A 24,810-nucleotide genomic window follows, 5' to 3' on the forward strand; every position below is an offset into this window, starting at 1 on the left:
ACACTCGGACACAAACACTCCACATGACATCACAACATTCCTTATGCATTCCCACTACCAAGCTAAGCCAGACACAGCAAGATTCTATAAGGCGGCCTAATTACGTGTACTGTGAGAATGGTTCTCGAACGACAGGAATAGGCTATGGGCCATGATGGACTGGCCCGTGCCAACCATTTCTCTAGATGGACTCCTATGGCTGGAAAAGCAGGACAGGCCCTGCAACATTGGGCATAGCCAGGTACTCTCGGTAACCTGTAATATATGGGACAGAATTTCTTCGTCAGGGGCACCTGTCGATGCACCCATCCCCTTTCACACCACTCTTTGAGAACCCACAATTCTGCCCAGAAAGGAGGCAGGGAACCTTGTAGCACTGGCAGGCAATAGGCTTTAATAAGGTGGGAGATATGGTGGGCTGGGGGGTAGTCCTGTCATTTGAGGAATGCAAGGTACATCTGGCGCTTACGGAATAAGAGAGGTTGGAATATTAACAACTGAGGCACTGGTTGAGACAACCCAAATTCAAAACAGCAACTCATAGAGCACTCACACCATTCGAGAAATTCATTACAACACACTCAGGGGACAAACAACTAGTCTCGCAACTCAATTCCATCCTGATGGGGGAGGGGAAGGAGCGTACATGGCCATACATGTGGAGATGGGGAAGACATTGGGGAAAGAAACACTGAGGACACACTAGTAGAACCTATGAGGCAATATAACCAAACTCACTCGATCTATTCAAATTATAGAGACCAGGTACAAGGTCATGGTACAGTGGCACTAAACACCGGAAAGGCTACATGACATATATCCAGACATAACTCAAGAATGCTGGAGAGGGTGTTCAGGCAAGGGAGACTGGAGGCATGTATGGTGGGATTGCCTAGTACTAAGACCATTCTAGGGGTAGTCCATGCCCAGGTGCAACAGATAAGGGGCCCTCCGCAATGCTCTCCCAAAGAATGGATGTGTGGTATTGATCACTCGGAATTTCAAATCCATACGAAGCCACAACGCAAAGCCTTTATGATTTTGGTGATAGCGGCCTGGCAGGTAATAGCCAGGAAATGGAAGCAGAAAGTACCTCCAATGAACAACGAATGGCTACATAAGATATGGAATATACTAACCATGGAGTGGGTAACATACAGAATTCAGGGAGAAGAGACAAGTTCTGACAGCACTGGGGAGTGACATTAGACTTTCTACGTGGGGATTATATGCAACAATGGTGTCCTCAAAACCTAAAAATTCTGGACATAATGTAGGTAGAGTGATACTCATGAAAGAAACAGGGGAACAAATCTTAATTGGCAAAAAGACTGGCCAGGCGTGGGGGGGTTGGGGTGGAAAGGGAGGGAGGGAGAGCCTTATTGATGTGTTATTTTCTCAATTTGTGTTATATTACCTGCATTGGAAACGAATAAAAAGATGGTTAAATAAAAAAGGTAGCGACCGAATTTGCAAGCCATGATATGCTTGAAAAGCTGGCTTGGGCGCATGATCTGTCCCTGGTACATACAGTGATATGTCGCAAATGGAAATCTAAACTTTGCACTTGGGACTGGAATAATAACTATGTTAAATTTAGGAAGTTAACATATGTTGATGTGTTTGAAAATATGCATACACGTTTAACTCTTCGAAGATATTTGTTAATTTGCCCCGCAGCGAAACTTCGCCGATTTATTTTATTTTTTTGGATGAATCAGCTTGCGGTATTGAGTGTAGTGGGGGCTAGGTATGGCTTATCCTTGGAGCAAAGATACTGCTGTCTATGCATTCTTAGTAATACATTGGAATCGCCCAGGAATGTTTTTACAGAATGTTTAAGTCTGGCATTTTTGTACATGAATGAGTTGGACAAATATGTTCGTCATTATGATGCAGTAAAGGGATCTGACTTTTGGAATTATTGTCTCAGTACGAAGAACCTTGCGCTGCGCATCGCACTTTCCTGAACATGGAATCACATTTCTGTAAACTGAAGCTGGAAAGATTTTTGCTATTTTTGTGGAATAAGATCGTTTAGTTGAAGATATTTATATACGTATTCAACCGCTGTCTGAGGCAACAAAAGATGTTCATTGATAACTGAACGCTCAGAATTGTATAGATTGTTTAGTCTATGAATTTTTTGCAAGAACTGTTTTTTAGGTTTATTTATTGATTATGTGAGTGTATCATATTTGAGAAGTCCTCTTTTTGGACTAAAACACATACATGCAAGGCAGTTGTGCATGATAAATATCTAACTTTAACATTGAGGTAAACACTGAGGCTATGTTGACTATTATAGCTTTAAAGACTGAGGGAGGGGTCATTATTGTGAGATAATGACCCTCCACCACGTTATGGCACAAGGCGAAGCAGACTGCCACAGCTGGTGAGGTGCCATTATCCCAAGTGATAACGACTCCCCCAGAGTGGAGGAAAGATAGCTCAGGGGCAACGTTTTTGTCTTGGAAGCAAGACAAGGCAGCGAATCCTGATCCCGCGCTTAGATAGAAACCACTTGCTGGTATTAAGCGCGTTATTAAAAGAACAATTATAATCATATGGCTCTTAGCACATGGTTGTAATAGCAATGAGGGTTTTGGAGTTGTGATGGTAAAGTAAAACATGTTAGTTTAATAGTGAGTAAAGCACACAAAAAGATGTATTAAATGAAATGTGTTTTTTGTACTATTCAAATGCCGAAGCTGTCTTTATAAATTACGCTTTCACTTTAATTGTAAACTTGTTTGAGCTGGAATAATTTAAGCAGGAGCTTGCATTGCATTAGATGCAATGTCAAAATGAAAAGTCAAAGCATTGTTTCATGTTTCAGCTTGCACTTTGGAGTGTTAAGTAGGCTTGCCATATTGAAAGAAATGTGCTTGGGAATTGCAGTTTTTTTTTAAGGCAAACACATGTTCTTTTGACTTCATTAACGCTTCTGAAGTCTGAATGTCGGGAATAGAGTTAATACCTTATGGAATGCAGTCCGCACATTCTGATTGGCTCAGAGGAAGTCGATAATGATTGCCATGTGCTAATAATTGTTAGGCCAACCTTTGTAGTGCATTTTTTCAGCTGTGTGTTTGTTGTTATGATATGCTACATGTTGTATTGTATTGTATTGCATTCGTCATTTATGTAGCTCCCTTTCCCCATTTGTAGTGCATCAATGCACTTTATGAATTATTGTGTCTGCACAATTTATGAATATTTGAATATATTTACATTGATCATTTCTCTCTGTATGTTCAACAAAACAAAATAGAAGTTAATTCAACTTTGAAATGAAAATATCTAATCAAAGCCAAAAATGCAGGATTCCGATTACACGTGTCTGCCTAGCAAGGTACAGGTGAAGAATGTCTTTAAAATATCGCTCATGCAATTAAGCGACCTGAAACTAGGCTCGTCAGAAAGAAAAAATGACTAGTCATTTTACTTGCAGAAATTGACTAGAAGATGGGGGTAGATGATGACTTTTTTTAACTTTTTAAATTTGAATGCACATATTGAAAAAAGACAAGGGGCATCATTATAAGTTTGCCTGTCCAGTAACTACGGTAGCAGTAGCTTGCTGGTACCGTAGTTACCGGACAGGCAAACTACGAGTTCTGCTCGCGGGTGCCTTTTCGCCTCCCCATTCCCATTGAGCCCTATGGTGCTCGAATGGGAATGGGGAGAATTTTTTTACGGCACCCGGGAATGGGCAATTACCGGGTCCGGCGGGGCCGTAATGCCCCGGTAATTGCCTAAAAGAAAAATGATTCCGGCGGCAGCATGAGGCCCAAGATATTTTTTTTAAATTGCATAATCATTTCTTTATGTGTAAAGCAAGCGAAAGCTGTGTATCACTGTTCGAAAATTCCAAAAAACGATAAATTAATGCAAGTGTTACAACTTTTGAACAAATAGTTCGGAAAAAAAGATTACATTAAAATAGATAATGCGTCATGTATTGCAGTTGCTTGTGTCACAATCACCTAGGTGGAGCTAACAGAACTGGAATGATAAACCATGTATGTGCAATTGAGGGAAGGGGGGGTGTGCAGGCAGAATGGGATCTTGGGGGTGGGCTGATAGCGGGATTAGAATAGGAAGGTATGATATAGTTAAATAATGGGTTTTCGTGGGAGATAGGTGAAGAGTTCAGGAAAAAGAGGGTAGTGGGTATCTCCCCATTTATCTCACTTTAATAATACACAGCATGTCCTATGCTATTTTTGTTAACTTATGTTTTGTAGAAACATTTTACAATCAGAAAGTATTAATCAAATCGACTTTGTAAGAATCCATTTTTGTCAGACTTAAACTTGTCAGAGAAATATAGTTCGAACCACTCACACTTTTCAACTGTGAACGTATGAACATGTTACAGTGCATGCTAAATAATAACAGGGCATAAACGTAGGATGCCCGTCTTACTTGAAATCCGTCGAGTGAGGCTGTAGGTGGACCTTGACGTATCTGAAGAGGATCGTCTTCTGTCGGGTGAACTGTCGTGAGGTGTGGGAGGTGGCTCGCTAGCTGCAGTGTCTGAGTCCCCGTCCTTGTCCTCATTTTGATTATTTATCCTGTTGAAGAGAAAGACCATGGAATATAGCACTATAATTTGGCCAGCACAGACATTTCCGAAGTCTCCACCAGAAAGTCCTCTCTTATATTAGCTGCCTGGAACGTAATCATAGTATCCTGGACGCCGATCAAGATCTCAGGATTCCAGACAACAATCGTTGGGGTAGCCATAGATCTTGCAGGATTCTGCCCTCCACCTTAGGTGTCCCTTGCTGCCTCTTTCAAATTCTAGCTCAGTGATCACTGACACTCCTGCCTCACCAGCCACCTTCCTAGCACTCTGCAAGTATCATCGAACCCCTGCAGCAGTTTTGCTAATAGCACTGTTGCGAGAGCCGTGAGGCAATATTGCTTGATATGAACCCTCAGCCCTGCTTATGCGCCCTTGTTTTGCTGAAGCCCATAAGGCAGCTTCCGGGCTAATAACAAGGAGTATTGCCATGGATCATCGCAACACTGGTTATTTATTGACTGAATTGCATACATTTGGATTGGTTTAGATCAGGTCAATAACTACTTGCTTGTGCTGATAATTATTGAAACAGGCATACTTAATTCACCTACTGAATCTGACAAAGTTTTATGTTATGAAGGAATAATTTTGGTATAACAAAACAGCATATTGTGTGGAATCTACAATAATGCAAATACATATAATAACATGTTTTGTTCTTTTTTCATTCATGATGCACACATCATTGGTTGTGGTACAATGGTAAAAAATAGTGCAACATACAAAAATGCAAAACATGTGCTCAAACTTTATGAAGACAAGTCATTTATTTGTTATCATAGGCACCATTCATTTTGTGAAAATGTTTCAATCTATACATGCAATGTTTTTTGAAAGAATCATGATGCAAATGCTCATTTTATGTATAGTGCACAGTCCTCACTTGCATATAAAAAGTATGCACTCTATCTCTCCCAACTACACACTTGATTTGGCTTGATTTTACTTGATTTTAGTATTCATTGTGTGCCTTTTGAAACAAAACAGAATGAACTGCATCTGGGAGCTGATGTTAGCATAACAAATTAGGAAAGCAAACAGAAGGAACAACAGCTGTAGATGAGAAACATTTCATAAAAAGGTATGTTTTTAGAACTTTTGAGAACAATGATGAGGTAGGGATATCTGTAATCTTAGAAGGAAGTGAGTTCGCCAAGCGGGGGCCCAAAACAGAGAATTGTCTATCTCATATGGAGGTACATAGAGATGTAGGCACAATTGGCAACTACTGACCAGAAGAAGTGAGAGTATGTCCTGGATGATAACCCTGTATCTTTTCTGATAATTAGTTTGGTGCTATCCTATGAACGCATTTGAAAATCAGGCAGAGTATTTTGAACTGAATTCTCTGCCTGGCAGGCAACCAATGGGGAGATCTCTGAAAAAAAGAAATGGGGTACAATTTGCACACTTGGAATAGAAGTCTAACTGCAGCATTTTGAGCCGCTTGCCAATGCCCTAGCTGATCTTTTGGAATACATGGCAAAGGAGCATTGGCATAGTCCAGTTTGGAATTTGTCATAGCACAAGCCACAATATGATGGTTGGCTGCTGAAATAAACAGAAAATCAAGACATGCTAAAGAAAACATATAAGGTCAGATTTAAGTACAACACCATCTATCTATCAAGAAGATGTTTTGAACCAAAATGAATTGTCTAAATGTTTGAGGTGTTGAGTTGGCCATCACACAACTGAGTAGTAAAGAGAAGCATCTGTTTATTCCTGGAATTGATACCACCTAGCAAACTAATGTACTGCAAATATTGTCATCTTGGTGCATTTTGGATCCTAGTTAGCCTTGACATTTTAGATGGTGAGAGAAAGGTCCAACTGGGGTTCATTTGTGCATTAATATGAAGAATGTGGTTATAACAAATATATATTCACTGCATCCATGCATGCTACCTTTCTACCTTTCAGTAAAAGATTGCATTATAATGAATACACCCGGGGTTTATTGGTTGCAGGTTCTGAAAGGCACTTTGCTTGTCCTAAACTAACACCTCCCCGGTTGTGAATTACCACCACATATTTTCTAAACAAGAACAAGTATGGAAATACCACATGCAACTTCAATACAGATCTGGGTTCCTTACTCTCCCCATTTTTGCAGGCTCCCTTTTCTCTTCTGACGCCCTTTCAGATGGCCAGTGGACATGGTGGGCTCACATATTCTCTTCTTTCTGACTCCTAAATACAGTGATACCATTCATGGGCTGGGTTCCAACTGTGTTGGAGTCTCTGAAGCCTCTAGCGTATACAAGAGGCGAGCAGGTGATGTTTGTGTGAATGTTCACAGGGCAGCTGGTTTGGGGCAGACTGCCTTTGGTGAGAGGTAGCAAATGGAGGACCACACAATAGTACAATACACCCATGCCCATGCATGTGTTCCTGGTGGGAGGGGATATTTCTTAGCCATTTAGGATAGATTCTTGCATTGGACACAAGAGGAAGCAAATGGTTGGCCCTCTTCTATAAAGGTATAGGCAGGCTCCAAAACTATGCAATAGAAGCTGCCCAGTGGAACTCCTAGTGTTTAGGTTTAATTCATAGGTGATTAATTCACAGGTGTCCATCTATCACCTTTTGGTGTCAAGAGTGAGTCTAGCAAAGTGGGAAGGCAAATACCTAGGCATGGCTCCCATGTATACTCAAACTGCACTTCAATGATGGAATCAACAGGGCAGAAACATGTCTGAGTTTCGTTGTGACTCTATGCAGAGGGAAGATGGTGCAGAGGATTTAGTGTGCGGTCAAGTCAGAACACTACCTTCACCACATGCCAGGAGGGGCCCCTGAAGCCCAGTAGCTGGCCTATCAGTGCTTCGCTGCCACAAGCTCCCTGGCGGGAGCGCATGGGAGAAGCTGCAGAGAGCCGCCTCAATCAAAATGGCTGTGCCTTGCCTTAAGTCATGAAAACAGTTGTATAACTAACTTGCTTTCACTCCACTGGCCTGCTTCTTTTTTACTCTGTTAGATTTGTTGCAGTAGGTTTGACATGGCTTCAGCCTAAGATTGCCTATAGTGTTAAGTTACATTTTGTATATTGTATTTTGTTTAATTTTAATTTCCCCCATTATTATGAGCCTCTGATATGTTTTGTGAGGTATTTGTTTTTTTAACCGTGGGTACATTTAGTGAAGTCTTGGAGTGAAATTTACTTTTTTTAGTCTGTTGAACCATCCAGTCCGCACGCTTGTACTGAATTACATCCTTTACAGATGTGCATCATTGGTGAGTATTTTGCTGGGGAGAACCTGGCATTTACTTTAAAATATATTCATGAATTTATTCTTGGGGATATGGCTATCTGAGTTATCACAGATATTGCTGGTTTCATGCTTGTTGGGAATATTGCAAGACTATTTTGAACCTTTTTACTTGATTGTGTACATCTGTGAAGAAATAAGTCAGTAATCCATAATGGCTCGATTAACAGGTCTTCTATTGTGAAGTCTTCCTATGTTTAGTGACATTTGCAGGAAAAAATACCTATACGATGAGGATCACGTTTAAGAATCTGTGCACTCCAAGGTATTATTTATAAAACGTCCCTAATTATTGTCCATCAATGTTGTCTGCATCATTTTGTACAAATATGATGCCATTTGTCTTTTACTTTGTTCAGTTTAGGGTCTTCTCCTGAAGAACAGCATCTGCCCGCAACACACAGTCTCATATAAAGGGCCATTTGGTTGAATGTTAGACAGTTTCAATGATGTCTATTGATTTCATTATTTAAAGCAATACAATATCATTACATATCATCATTTTTTTTAAATCACAACATGTATTGAATTGCCATATTGTTTGGGACTTGACAAGACTCCATGCATTAGTTAGCAAGTTTGTTCTACTAATTAACTTGTTAGAATGCTCTATTTGTGTACTACAGATGAATGTGTACAGTAGATTCATTGCAGGGCCCTTTTTTAATTTTTGTTTTTTAAAAGATGGTTGATTCTGTCTTAAGTGATGTCTCAGAAGAACCGGTCATTCCTTTTTTCTCAGACCATTAGATTAAAGCATGTGTGCAGGTTAAGGATTTTAGCAGGATAGATAAACCTTTGATGTTAGGTTTGAAGACACTTCTGGAGCTCAGATGCTTGGGGAGCCAAGGGGGCAGGATCGCCCTAAGAAGTTCCACTTTGATGCAGTTAAGATCATCAGAAAGAGGAAGATGTGATCTGAGGCAAGACTCTGGAACTCTGAAGGTATTCCTACTGGAGATGCCTTTTCAGTGCCGGCTTCCATCCGTGAACCTGACCAATGAAGAACCAGACACAAGGACGTGTGCTCTGTCCAAAGCCTCATGAAGGCAGAGACAGGGAAAGGGCCAGACAATTGGAGGCACCGCGAAAAGCATTCACTGGCAGATTTTTTGTAGCGGAGTACACAGGAGAACATTCCACATCTTGTGGTAAATTAAACGACCATCTACTATTTTAAAAGCTGAGACAGCATGGGCAACTGAGCGAAGCAACCATTGGATCACATAATCAACAGGGAAATGAATACAGGAAAAGTCTACAGTGAGCCAATTACAACGAGAGAGCAATAATTGAGAAAATAATGGGAGGGTGAACTTGGACTAGATGAGAGTGACAGGCAAGAAAGAGAGCAGTAGTGTGATGCAGGGGAGCTGATAGGGTCCAGAAGCCAGCACTTAAAGAGCCAGGGATCTGTGACAGATTAGGGAAAGTAGGGCCGCCACTGCAGGAGTCAGTGCTTTCCAGGAACACTGAAGAGAGAATTGAAGCCAAGAGTAGGCCAGCTTTGGAGGTAACTATGTGCCAGCATGCCATTCATTAGTAGAGAAACCTGGGAAGAGACCCCACAACATGGCCCTTTATACTCACTGAACCCTAAACCTACCCTGGGTGAAGGGCACCATATCTCTCCTAAGGGAAAGAGGCACTTGGGGGAGAGGGGGGAGCAAGACCGTCCATAGAGTGTGGAGGGCATTATGTTCCTTATGTGAGCCAAATAATGGGAAGGACACTATATCCGATACATGCAAAGAGAAAGAGGAAGGAAAAAGAGAATGAAAATAGAGTGCGACAAAGGTCCAGGAGATCCCTTGGAGAGTGAGAATGGCATACTGACCTACAAAGTAAACTGGGGACTGTAAACGTAGATCAAGAAGCAGCACGACGGGGGGCGTGGTCAACGGGCTCAGCATGGAGACGTGATCTCTGCGAGCTCCCGGGCCGCCAGCAAAATCCTGCAAAATCCTTGAGAAAACCGAAAAGAAACCAGCGTACAATCGAATTGAATCGAAGAACACAGCTACTGCCATAACCTGCGCGACTCTGGAGGTGAATCGGCGGTTAGAAGCAGAGAAAATCGCTAAAGAAGATAAGGGAACCGGCGCCGAAGCATATCCAAGATGGCCGCCGGGCGCTGAGAAGGAGAGGCTGCCGCCCAATCCGTCGCCGCCGGGGACGGACGGTGCCGCGGGGAAGCGGACGCTGTGGTGGCGTGAAAGGTGTGGCACTGCCCTCCCCGCTGCGCCCTGCGCTGCTCCTGCAGAGGGGGGCGACGTGTGACGGGGTGGACCCCCTGCCTCGCGCTCCGCCATTGCTAGGCGGGAACAAGCACCAGTGCCCGACCAGAGGACCGGCAGCTCAGAACGGGGACACGTCTGGCTCCTCGTGACGCGTTTGAGGAGAGACTGGTCGATAACGGACATTTGCGAGCACTCCATTTGTCATCGAGCGCTCGTTGTAATACAAAATTCACAGCGGCGGTGACCGGCGAGGTGAGGGGAAAGTGGAGTGCCCGAGCTGGTCACTGAGGATAGATCGCAGACCGGGCGAGAGAGAGATCTGGAACCCGGCCCCCACCGTCTACCTTCCTGAACATACGGGCCCCGACCGGCTAGAACAGGAGACCAGGAGCGGAGAGAACCCAAGAAGCTGCAGCCCTGAAAGCGGGTGACCCGCGAGACAGCACCACTGACTCCTGGCCTGGGAAGATCAACCGTTGAGCGCCCGCAAGAAACCCGTAGGCCACGCCGGTAAGGAGAGGGGGCGGTGGAGGCGTAGCCCTGCACTTAGAGCGACCTAAACACAAAATAGACTGCCAGAACGGCAAAGGGAGCAGAAATCCTGAAATAGAAGGCAACCAATATACTAATTGAATGCAAATGGCGCCCTGAGAGAGGCGGACTCCAAAGACCGAGACGAGGGAAGCTGAATAGACTCAGGAATTGGCCTAACGGGAAAGGAGTAGGCCCCACGCTCAGTGTGACCGACATTTCCAAGCTACACATGTGATCACAACACAGGGGAAGAAGGGAGCTGGGAATCCATAACCAGCACAACAACTGAAGACATCCGCTGGTGCCGCGGCCTCAATACACAGCATTCAGGTAGTCACATAGTGCGCCACCCATCAGAGATAACAATCTCCTGCATAGAATATCAGCATTGTAAGCACAACTTCATAAGACAGGGAAGGCACGCTAAAGATTACATCCCACGCAACAATAAACAGGCAAACAGGTGCCACAATGGGCAAGGATAAACTAACAACAAAAAAAGTGGGCAATCAGAGCACTATGGAGCAATTCACAACTCCCACCCTGCCGCTACCAACAGAACCAAATGGCCCGGAAGATAGGCAGAATCCGGAAGAAACCCTCTCCCTAAGGGATGTGATGGCCCCCATTGCCAACTCACGGGCATCCATGGAAGTTAAAATGGATGGCATTTCAACAGAGGTTTCCCTGCTGCGACCTTCAGAAACTATCATCCCGCACTGGAGAGGCCGAAACCCGCATATCGGTTGCGGAAGATGAGCTGAGAGGCATGGGCCAACAAATGAACAGAGCGCTAGAACGCATTAAGATACTGGAGAGCAGGGTGGAGGAGGGAGAGGGCAGATCGAGAAGAAATAGCATCCGCATTCTTGGACTGCCCGAAAAAACTGAAGGAGAGAGCATGGAACTCTTCCTGGAAAAATGGCTTGTCGATCTATTTGCGCCCAAGACCCTCTCAACATTACTCTCAATAGAAAGGGCACATCGAGTCCCAACAGGCGACCCGATCCCTGGTAAGCAGCCGAGAACTGTGGTAGCGAAGATCCTTAACTACAGAGATCGAGACGCGGTGCTGCAGATGGCCAGGACAAAGAGAGAAATAACATAGAATGGCTCCAGGATCGGCTTCTTTCCAGATTTCACTAGGGAAGTGCAAAAGATGAGACAATCCTTTGACCCCCTCAAAAGGCGACTTCAGACACTAAATGTAAAATATGGCCTCTTGTTCCCTGCACAATTGAAGATATATCATAATGGCACCACAATACATTTTACTGATCTCAAAGAGGTGTGGACCTGGACCGAAAAGAATCTGAAGGGGGAATGGAACCCACACAGAAGACAAGAAACAGAGAAGGAACAGACCACGCCGGAATGAACCACCTGATAGACCGGACTACCAAGAACAGGGAGCGATGCCCCAAAGAGGTGATGAATAACTGCAGCAGAAGATGTAAAATGGCAAAACACAAGCATGAAACGTAATCTGCCCAACACAGGCAGCACCTGACAATAAAGCTGGCGGCCCGAAGACCAACACGGCACGAACCCCCACAGCAGGAAGTGCATACGGAGGTACTCTTGAGCTACAGAGACCTAAGCACTAGAAAAATAGTTAGATAAGTTAAATGTTCTGTTTAATGGACGACAGATGCTTCATTTGGGGAAGGAGTATGGGGAGGGGGAATCGAGAGTCACACAGGTATTCAAATGACGCCTGGCCTATCAAGGCCACTCCGTACATGAAGTACATGAAGATCACAAATGTCAAACATCTGCATACACCAAGAAACTCAGTGGATAATGGCTACAGACGCACATAGGGAGAAAAAACTCGCCTTCATGACATGGAATGTGAATGGTCTGGGAAACAGTATAAAGAGAAGACTAGTAACACAATATATAAACTGACACGATCCGGATATAGTGATGCTGACTGAAACACACCTGGCGGGCACGAACTGCCAATTCTTCAAGAGAACGAAATATAAAACAGCAGTCCACGCGGGTTTCTCCATGGGCTCGAGAGGAGTGTTAATCCTGATACATAAAAGGACTCCGATAGATGTAACAAAAATAATTCAAGACCCGGGGGGCAGATTTGTGTTCGTGCAAGGCACACTATGGAACCAAACCATAGCGACAATGGCAATCTACTCACCCCCAGCACTAATGGCCCCTCTAATGGAGGAAATCACGCCCATAATAACAAACAATCCAGCGGATATGCTGGTGGTGGGCGGAGACTTCAATGAAGTGATGAGCACTGTTAAGGACCGCACACATCAAAGGGGAAGAAATCCGACACTGCCGACCAAGCTGGCGAACTTTGCATCAGCACTGGGCCTGAAAGACGCATGGAGGGACCTTCATCCAGAAGAGACACAATTCTCTTTCCACTCGGGTGCACACGATCTATGTCCAGGATAGATTACTTTCTCCTCCCTGGAGAGAATGTGCATAAAGTAACTGAAGCAACTCTGCAGCCTCGAGGAATATCGGATCACTCCCCACTCACGATGATGCTCGAGACAGAAAGACCCCGTCCGCCACCGAAATGGCGACTGAATGCATTCTATCTAGGATTCTCGGAACTTACAGAGAAAATTCAAGAAGCAACTAAAATGTACTTTGAACTAAATCAAGATTCCGTGGGTGATTCTGGAATAGTATGGGAAGCATACAAGGCGACCCTAAGGGGTGAAATTCTGAGCTGGACTACAGCACACAAAAAAGCACACCAACGAGAAGTAACAGAAGCAGAAGTGGAGGTGAAGCGAGCAGAGGAGAACTTTATAAGCTCCGGTGCGGAGGAAGACAACTTAGCCCTACAAGGGGCACAAAAGAAGCTACACAATGTTGCGCTAACATGCGCGAAACAAGCACACAGAACTATGCGTGCAAAAATATATGAAACAGGAGACAAACCCAGCAAAATGCTATCATGGTTAGAAAAAAGAGAGGAGAGCCACCCACAGGTACGTCGAATAAGAATCACGGACACTGAATGGGCCTCAACAGACGCGGGCATCGCAGAGGCCTTTGCAACCTACTATGAAAAGCTATATGCCTCACCGACGAACCCACTAGATCCCAACATATTGGACACAATGACCATCCCAGCATTAAACGAAACCCAGAAGATGAATCTTGAGGCTGAAATAACGGAGGAGGAATTAACAACTGCCATCTCCCAACTACAAAATGTGAAAACCCCGGGGCCTAACGGCCTACCAGTGGAAACATGGAAAAAAATCGGCACAGAAGAAGTGGCACCACATATGCTCAAAATGTTCCTACAGGCGAAAGAGAAAGGCATACTACCACCGGACCTAAGGAAAGCTAACATAGTAGTGATACATAAGGAGGGCAAACCCCCAGATGCATGCAGCTCGTACCGACCAATCTCTCTAATTAACACTGAAGCCAAAATTCTGGCAAAAATACTGGCCAACAGATTGCAGAAAGTAATAACTTCCTTGGTCCATCCGGACCAATGCGGCTTTATGCCACAAAGATCTACACGGATGAACATTCATAGACTCCACGCTGCCATTGAAAAATCCCCCACCTTACAGGACCCACTTGCCTTGCTCACCATTGATTTTGAGAAGGCCTTTGATTCGATCCACTGGGAGGCCCTATGGCTCATTATGGACAGAATGGGATTTGGAGAGCACTTCACAAACTGGGTTAAACTCTTATACAATGCACCGAAGGCAGAAATTAGAGTCAATGGCTGGTCCTCATGCACCATAGCACTTGGGAAGTGTACTAGACAGAGATGTCCCCTCTCTGCGATGTTATTTGCACTCGCAATAGAACCACTAGCAATAATGCTAAGGGACTCCCCAAATTGGAAGGGGTTCCACTGGGCACAAAACTGGGAGGACAAGGTATCCTTATATGCAGATGACCTCCTCATCTACCTAAGTGACCCAGTGGCCTCCTGTCCCATTGTTATGAATATACTAAACACTTATGGAAACTTCAGTGGGTTAAAAGTAAACTACGACAAATCCCTGCTGTTTCCGATTAAGGGACTGGATGCAGCAACCTTAGATACTTCTCTATTTAAGACGTAGAAAGAGCAGTTCCAATACCTAGGGATACAAATCACCACAGACCTAACACAATACATAGAGAAAAATCTGCATCCAGTGAGGGATAGGTTCATAAATGACGTAAGACACTGGATGAACCTTCCGCTCACCCTGCTAGGGAGAGCTGCCCTATTCAAGATGTTGGCCCTCCCCCGATTCCTATACATCTTGCAGAACGCACCACTATACATACCTAAAATAGAATTTCGCAAAATAGAAGAACCACTTAGGACACTGCTATGGGGTGGAGGGCATCCCCGAATTGCGCTAAAAACACTACACCGCTCGATATGGGAAGGGGGAATCGGTCTCCCACACCTACAAACGTATTACTGGGCAGCCCAAATGTCAGTGGTGAATGACATACTACATGTCGATCCAATGCTTCCACATAATAGAGTAGACACCCAGGCGAACCATGGGATCACCCCGCTAGAAAGCCTCTATCAAAAGACAGCAAGACAAGTCACACCAACAATGACTGCTCAAAGAACACAGATATGGACAGACACACATAAACACCTGGGATGGGAAGGGAAAGCCACATTAAAACAACCCCTGTGGCATAATAAAAATCTTCCAGAACTTAAAGAAATTCCCAAGTGGGTAACCTGGGAGGAGATGGGGATAGAGACACTGGAAGACATGATACAGGATGGAGAGATTAAGACCTTTCAAGTCCTGAGAGATGAATTTGATCTCCCCATCACAGAACACTTCCACTACCTGCAGATGAGACATGCACTCACGGCAAGCGAAATAGACATCCCAAATGTGCCAGAATGCACCCCGATTGAGAGAAACATTGTGATGGATCGAATCGAACACAAAGTAACATCCACAATGTATAACGCCATCAATTTGTTTGCCACAAAGGAGCTCACAAGGCTCAAAGAGAAATGGGAAAGAGAAGTGGGTCAAATACAACCAGAAGACTGGACAGTGGCTCTTATGTACCCCCGAGAATCAGCAATCTCAGCCAGAATTAGGCTGATTCAGCTAAAAATTCTACATAGGATATACTACCCCAGGGAAGACCTGTACCAATGGGGGAGACCGACGGACCCCAACTGTCTAAGATGCCATCACCAGAGAGGAACCTTCTTTCACACTTTATGGGAATGTTCGCAGATACAAGACTTTTGGCAACGATGCTGCGATAGACTATCAACAGTACTTGGCCGCGAAATTCCAATGGATCCCAAACTCCTAATACTGGGGATAGATGCGGAGATAGAACTATCAAGATTTGAAAAACTCATGTTCGCAACAACCACAAGTCTTGCCAAAAGGTACATTGCTCAATTATGGGGCTCACCCACACCACCCAGGTACGAAAAATGGATAACGGATGTAGATGGATGTGTGCCAATGGAAATAAGAGTGTATACTACGAGGGGATGCCCAGAGAAAGCGACCAAGATATGGCAAAGATGGCAGGACAACTGAAGGCTGATAAAGAAGAGCCATAAAACACTGAATGCCAAGCACTGAACTTAGATAAGTGATCGAAACGAACTCATGATAACTGCATAATGTACGCAAAGACAGGCCAGATGCCGGGAAGAATTGTATACATGTGTGTTTAACCATAATGACTAAGGGTGAATTATGTATTTTGGTTGTGTTTTGTTTGTACCTATAAAACAATAAAAAGTATTTTATGAAGAAGCAGCGCGACACACACCATCTTTCTGGTGTCAATTATAAATAGCGAACAGGGCACTATACCTCTGTGAGGAAGACCTTTGGCAAAGAAGTGCCTGGGCACGATCCCTAAGGCTGTGACATGTGCCAATGATATACATGGGTGCTATATTCCTGAGGCTTTCTATACTCAGAGATCCTGAGGTAGACCAGCATCCTCACAATAGGAAGAATCTAGAACCTTCATTATTTAACCCATCCTGACACATTGTACATAGCCCCATCCCAAGTAGGGAATCGCTGTTGTGCTTTAGATACCCCCGTAGTCTCTATAGCCATGTGTACCTTCCTGGCCTGTATGCGACGAGAAAACTAGTGGCCAACCATACTTTGGAGTCACATGATTCTTTTTGATTTGCCACAAACTCGACTTCACCAATTGGGGTGCAGGACCAAGATTGATTTTCCTTTAGTTGTTACTCTCCTGTAATGGAACAGTGCTAAGATGAATGTATTGGAAGCTGTCCAGAGGCATTCACAGTGGTTATGATTATCCAAAGCGTTCAGTCCATCCATTTTTGGTTTCTATAGTCAGTCTTCCAAAGTGCTGCAGGGTTGTGTGCCCAGACACAATTCGTTGCTTGCTGTGCTAAAGCTGTGTTCTAGTGATGAGGCCCAAAAGGGTTTACACATGTTTCAGGTTAAGATCTGAGGTTGGTTGCGGAGGGAGCTAGTCCATCAGTTTGGGCTTGCAATGCTGCCTTTGGACGCAGTACCAAGATATATTATTGGGCACCTCTGTAATGGTGCATGCATGCTACATTGATGGAATCGAAGCTACCTAGAGGTTGTGATTCATTCAAAGCTTTTCATCTGTCACTATAGATAGTCACGAAAAGGTTGGAGCATATATGCTAGGACATAGGATCCTTAATCACTGTGCGTAGGGAATCAAGTTGCATCCGACTAACCAGGCCCAACAAGGCTGAAACATGTGCATGGTTGCATGTGTTCTCAGGCTGCAGTAATGCTGGATGGGCTGCAGCACCAAAACCTATTTCCATATATGTAACTTATTGGTCTCAAACAGCATGCACATTCTGCCCCGTCTGAGAGAATTCAGCTTGTGTTTCAGCGGCATTTTAAACTTAAGATGGAGTTGCAAAGCACTACAGCTGAGAGCCCTGACTCAGATTCCCCTTAAGGTTTAACTTGAGTGGCAGAAAAACCCCAAGCAAAGAATGGGATCCGGTCCCATGGATCATGCTTATGAATGCCAGTTTAGTTGTCGGGCAGAACCCCTTTGATGCCTTTACAAAATTCTTGTGGTAGCTTCGCATTGGGTTTTTATCACTGAAATCTAACTAAGACCTCAGATTAACCTCTGTTGCTGACTTCAGATCCGATGAGTTGCCTGCCCTCAGAGTTGAAAGGAAGAGAGGAGAGGAACCAGCAGGGATATTAGAGTCTGAACTCATCAATACAACCTTGACCAACGGCTCTATCTTTTGAGCAATGTTCTGGGTGCTACACCATGACAGATAATTATAATTTGTACTTCATACTAGTTTGTAGGTCACCCAGATGTGATGGTGAATTAACTGCTCAGCAATCAGAGATGATCACCCTCATGCTGATTGAGCTCCTGGATCTTGTTGTGTTGAGTGAATTCAGAAGATCCCCCGGACACTGAGATAGTAGTTCTTTTGGACACCATTGGGTTCTTAAGATTCAAGCCCAATCTTTTCAAGGGAAGCACAACATCCCATGCTTCTGCATTTGCCGAAAGTGATGATCTCTTTGCCTGTCTTGAGAAGACAGATCTTTCTCTGTGGGAAACTTCACCTATTCACAAAATGCCCTCACAAAAAAATGTCTGCATGTTCCCTAGGCTCAGACGCCCGCTTAGCGATTTTTGTGATGGAAATCACAACTCTGTCTTAAGAGCCAAAAGGATGACAACCCGTTATCCCTGAAGGCCTGTCAACCAAGAAGAAATAAGGGCCATCCATCAGAAATCTTCTTGATAATCTTTACCTGTTCCACTCAACTATGTGATCATCAATGTTGGTCCAATTTAATAGCAATTGAGACAATATATTTATTTAGTACATGATTGAGCACATGTAATGCCGACTTTAGCCCAGTGTTATTACAGTTGCTTCACAGAAAAACATATTACACTGACCCCTGGTATGACCTGGACAACCTGTGACTGGGATCCCTAGTCGCTGACCTCTTTAGGGACACCTTTTGTACAGTGACACTGTGGCTGACTGAGATCATTTACCAGTCACTCCTGATGGGGATGGTCTCAGCACGAATGGAAAACCTTGTATGATCTTTCATTAAAAGCACAGGCATTGATGGTAATTTTCCCACTGGCTTCAGCTCTATCACCCATCAGTTCCTCTTATTGGAGATTTTGGAGACAGTAGTATTTTCTAAGTTGGAAATTCCATATTTCACACTCCGGCCTTAGAGCGATCAAATATTGCCTACCTTGGATAGCATTGTGGATGACTTGCTGACGGCCCTGGGAATAGCTATAGATCAGTGCTTGGCATGTTGGAAATGTAAGTGGCTTTTGACTCTGCTTATCATCGAGGGTTGTTGGCCCATCCTAGGATTGGCAGGATGCTTGGACATTGCTCTTGAACAGATCTCCCTTTTCCTGCAGGGCAGGAGCGCACAGTTGAGAATGCCTTCCTAAGTCTCATCTGTGGGCCATTTCCCATGTGGGCTCCCACAATGGGCAGTTATCTCCCCTCTGTCAGACCACTGGCCGATATAATGCAGAAGAATAGTCTTCTGTTTCATTATTACTCAGATGGCCCACAGTTATATGTGTAATGCCAATGCAGAATTTAAATGTCTCTTAAATAATCGACTATTTCTTTGGCTCAAGCCATCAATAGGACGGTGGCAGTTGGTGAAAGTTTTCATTGCAGGGGCGTACATGTTTCCCACATATCTATGAGAGGGACTGAGGGCAGCACAGCGTGGAAGCCTGAACCAACCAAAATGTGTTCTGTGGAGGAGGTGCTTCCCCTCTGACAAACATTTTTGAATCATTAGTTAAAAATGGTGAATTAGAAAGCAAACTTTCTACACAAAATGGGTAAAAAGACAGACAACTTGTAATCAGTTTTGTAGGGGAACTGGAAGAATTCAGTAGATGCAAGTCGCCAACAGTGGATAGGAGCATTTGCCAATTAATTTTCATGATGCCATCCTCCATAATATATGCCAGTATCAAAATAAATGTCACACTGGCTGTACCGATACATTTTCATGCAGGCTGCACCTATTTAGGCTGTTCTAGGTACTTAATAAAATTTACCATGCTTGTTTTACCATTGATGCTCAGTACAAAATGTCATGCCACAAAAAGAAATCATATCTAGACTGGCTGCAACAAAATGTGCCAGTCTAGATATGTAATAGCACTAAACATGTTTGCTTTATCATACATGCCCAGAAAAAATTACCATGCCACAGTAAAATCATAGCAAGACTGGCTGCAGCAACATATGCCAAATAATAACACTTATCAAGCCCACTTTATCATAGATATCCAGATAAAAATGCGATGCCACAGTAAGAAACATGTTCTTGCTGACTGCATACACTGCAGGTAGCCAGAAAGATTTTTTCTTTACCTTGGTATTGTCCTGCGCCAATGCCCACTCCAAGCCCAAGGTTACACACACTGACACACATACACCTATTCATATACATATGCACCCACACAGTCATGCACCCATACAGCCTCTCTCAATCATTCACACGACAACCACCATAACACTTCTTGCACACAGACACACAAATTAATATACACATGCACACAAGCAATCACACACCCATACAACCTTTTTCAATCATTCACACAGCACTCACCAGAACACTTCACTCACCCAGATATACAGATGCACACAAGAAACATACAGCGCCTCTCCATCATTCCCATAATACCCACAATAACACTTCTAACTTTTGTTTCAGCACAGAGCCAACTCTTGACTCTCACACCTCTGTCATCTGACTCAGTAGCATCAGGTCTCTTGAGGACTCCTCATAAGGGACACAATAAAACTGTCTCTAAGCCCCCACAACATCCAGGAAGTCATGAGCACGTCCCGCCATCACACATCCATAAACTTACTTACAACTAAACCTACGATTGTACTCCTAATTCACAAGATAATTGATTTGCCCATTATGGACAGCGCCTGATTCTTTTCATGGCCATTGTGGTCTCAACTCTTCATATAGTACATTCCTCCCAGCTAATACACCCACTCAATCTTCATGTTATTGTCCCCTCCGCTGGTCACCTTTGTCTTCTGATCTCTCTCTGACTTCCTCCTGCTGTTGCCATTTCCTGCTTACCTTTATCCTCATTTCCTTCTCACCCCACAGACCACTGTCTGCTTGGCACCTGGGTGGGGCCACAGTTCACTGTCACGGACAGGATTTTGGCAATCTAAGACCACTACAGTGGTGAGGTGTGCAGTACAAAAGCTAATTAACATAACATAACATAACATAACATAACAAGCAGTCACTCACCCATGCAACCTCCCTCAAACATTCACATGGCAGCAACCAAATCTCTTGACTCGTGCATATATACACATGCACACAAGTTGTCAAGCACCCATGCAGGCTCTCTCAATCCTTCGCACAACACCAGCCAGAGCACATCACTCACTCAGATATACAAATTCACACAAGAAGTCACGCACCCATAAAGCTTCTCTCAATCATATTCTCTCATTCATATTGAGAGAAGATGTATGGGCGCGTGTCTGCTTGTGTGAATGTGTATCTGTGTGAGTTAAGTGTGCTGGTGGGTGCTGTGTGAAGGAGTCATTCACACAGCAACCACCAGAAAACTTTCCGCACGCAGATACACACATTGATGTGCACGTTCCTGCAAGCAGTCACAAACCCATGGGAGTGGGACTGCTTGTGTGAACGTGTATATGAATGCATGTAGCTGCGCGAGTTAAGTGTTCTGGTGGGTGCTGCGTGATCACGCAGCACCCACCAGAACACTTAAATCACGCAGATATACACATTTATAGACACGTTCAGACAAGCAGTCATTAACTCATACAGTCAATCATTCACATGGCACCCACAGAACACTTCACTCATATAGATAAACTGTCACTCACACACATGTATGCACACTTTAAAAATATATCTCACACACACACACACACAAACACATGCATAAACTTCATTTATTTTTTTTATTTGAAAAACTTACCCAAGCAGGGCGCAGCGGTAATCTTCTCTCGTCGGACCGGCTTTCTTCCAATTCCTCCAGAAGTTATCACATTGGAGGAAGAGGGTCAGTAAACGCCCTGCATCCCTCCTCCTGCCTATGCCTGAATCAGACAGAGGTCAGGGTCATCATTATGACCCTGTCTGCCACCTGAGACAGACAGGCAGAGTACAGGGGTGAAGAGGCCAGCTCCCCGAAGCATCCTGAAGGGTGTCCGTCCAAAGGTTCGAATCCAAAAGGATCGAATGCCATAGGGTCGAGTCAATAGGACCTAAAACAAAAGGGTAGAATTTTTTTTTTTAATATATAATTTTTTTTGGGTTTCCGTATATGAAAAACAAGTGTTTTTTACCACAAAAAAGTGGGGGACCCCCCCAAAAAAAAAATATATAAATCGACCCTTTTGTTTTCTGTCCTTTTGATTCGACCCTATTGTATTTCGATCCTTTTGATTCGAACCTTTGACCTATAACCATCCTGAAGGCCATGACATCACCCATGGTCTCCCTATGGCCATTCATAGAACATGACATGAGTGCGGGCATGTGGGTTTTATTCGCCAGCCTTCAGCCGTGAAAACTGCTGTGTACAGCGTAAGGGACACCAGCAGTCTCTGTATTTGCAAAGAATAAAAATGCTATTAAATTCTTTGCAAAACGCAAATACTGCATGTGCATCATTATGCAGCGAATTAAAATCATGCACTCCATAATGGAAATGCATTTTTTGAGGGATCTAGGTTTCTTCCCGGGACCTAGTGGGACATGAAAATTAAGGGGACGTACCACCCCAGTGCCCCCAATGGGTGAGGCCCCCACTGGATGAGGAGAAATTGGTTAAAACTGAATCCATACAAGACCGAAATAATCACTGTGGGTTTTATAAGATACCTGATTTTGAGGCGAGAAAGTCATCTAACACTAATTAATGGTGTGTGACTCCTAACAAGCCACTCAAGCATTTCATCTCAGCATACAGTTTGCCCATAACCATAACATGGATATACAAGTTGCTGAGGTGGTTAAGGCCCGATTTCAAACTACCAACCCTTCTCCCCCCTCCTTGCTCCCCACTCTTGTCATGCACTTGGACTATCCGACAAGTCGTTAGGCATAGTACGGCAGTTTATTGATTGTATGCCCTTCCCCCCCACCCCCTTCTCCACTTCAGGCCTAGTATGCTGGATATTTTTGTTAGCTCATTCAGAAACCTCAAGGCCTAAGAATGACCACTGTATTCCCTTGTTCCTTTCCCGCCTTGAAGCGCTTTGAAGCACTTCACCTGTTTATAAGTGCTTTACAAATAAACAATTACAAATTACAAATCACTGATCCATGCTTTTATGTAAAAATGGCAGGCATGTGCTACCATCATCATGGTGACCTGCAGCAAAGAGGGAGCCAGCCTGTACTCAGGCTCACAGAGGCTGACATTCTGGTTACAACTGTGCCCTGAGGCATCAGGGACAGAGCAGTGCAGAGTAAGTCACTGGGTTGCAGTGGTAGCCGAGTCTGTTCAGCAATCCATAGAAGAAATAGTTCTAGGATTTTTATAAAAAGCTTATAAAAACTTGTGACAACATAGTTGGATTTTCAGAGCAACAGAAAGAACTTTTTAAGAATTTATATGACAAACAAATACATATTGAATACTTCTGAAAATCTTATAAGCTTGAAGTAGCAAGCCCAGACACGTGTTTCGGTCTGGTTGGACCTCATCTGTGTCCGGGGTTGCTGTTGGTACTCTTGTTCAGAGGAGAATTGCCTAGCATTTCAGTGCTGGAGTGCCCCAGGGCAGGACAAAGACTGATATGCTTTGAATATTTCGCCTCTGTGAAAGATAGTGAGCTAAAGACTCTGGGTTAGGCCCTCGTAGCCAGGACTTGTCTGGAAGAGGGACTCACAGGACCCCCCTTGTTATTTGCATATTTTAAGTAACTTTGGGTCTCACCCTAAGTTACTAGGGGAATCCAGACGTGGGCCCCTTGCTCACTATTCTTAGAGAGGCACAGCTCCACCCTACTGATGAGGTCCAACCAGACCGAAACATGTGTCTGCGGTTGCTGTTGGTACTCTTGTTCAAGGAGAATTGCCTAGCATTTAAGTGCTGGAGTGCCCCAGGGCAGGACAAAGACTGATATGTTTTGGATATTTCTCCTCTGTGAAAGATAGTGAGCTAAAGGCTCTGGGTAAGGCTCTCGTAACCAGGACTAATGTCTGGCAGAGGGACTCCCAGGAACCCCCTTGTTACTTGCAAGATGCAGGTGTGACAACACAGGCTATATACACATGTTGTGCAGATGCCCTAGGCTCCTGAACGTTTGGGATCAGGTTTACTCAACACTGTCCGAAGCGGGGCAGGCAGCTGGAGTGGGCACCCATGAATGGCTCTTCGGGATATTTGATGGGGTCCAGGAAAAACGCATGAGATCCTTTTCTAAATATGAGGGGTGTACTGTCTGGCCAAGAGATGTATTCTGAAGGAATGGATGACCAGCAACCCCATAATGAGCGAAAGTGGCTGAAAGAACTAACCTGGGCCAATGATTGCGAAGAAACATATATAGCTACACTACAAAGGGACATATGGGGTAGATTTCGCATATTCTTGTCCAAAGACCAACTCACTGTATAGGTATTTTATGGTAGACCTGCTGTAAGAGATGTTGTTTTAAAAGAAAATGACTATTTAAAGACTGCTGTCATTGCACATCCCAGAGCAGGCACCAAAACTGTGGCAATCTAGTTTTCAGGGGATAGGTTAAGTAGCAATTTGGGCAGGAGCAAGATGTTTCGTGTTTTTCCTACAGTGCACTGTCACTTCCAGTCTGATTTAGTTTGATCTCATTGGATAAGTGCTTAGGTTTTGGTAGAAAATCTGTCTGGTCCCAGTTTAGTGTGCAACTATTCTATTAATTATACCAGTACTAAAGAGTCCTGTGACTTCTGTAGCAACCTACCACCAGATGTTTGGACTGCCACATCAGAAACTGTCTACCAAGGAGATGTTGTGTGACTTACATAGTGAGTTTTAAACAGCTTGTTGCAGAGACGCCATTGGTTTGAGGAAACAAAGAGGGTGCAATTTTCTAAGCCTGAGCGGAATAAAGGCAGGCGTAAAGCTG

General features: G+C 44.1%; 1 protein-coding gene across 1 annotated transcript in view; it reads right to left on the bottom strand.

Moving 5' to 3' along the window:
* Positions 1-24,810, bottom strand: part of SYT17 (synaptotagmin 17) — a 962,035-nt gene that overhangs the window by 724,963 nt on the left and 212,262 nt on the right. Inside the window, exon 4 of the mRNA XM_069647133.1 lies at positions 4,432-4,580. Coding sequence (XP_069503234.1) covers positions 4,432-4,580 — 149 coding nt within the window. The remainder of the gene's footprint in view (positions 1-4,431; positions 4,581-24,810) is intronic.

This window comes from Ambystoma mexicanum, chromosome 2q (assembly GCF_040938575.1).
Source record: "Ambystoma mexicanum isolate Mex_15411 chromosome 2q, UKY_AmexF1_1, whole genome shotgun sequence".
NCBI lineage: Eukaryota > Metazoa > Chordata > Amphibia > Caudata > Ambystomatidae > Ambystoma > Ambystoma mexicanum.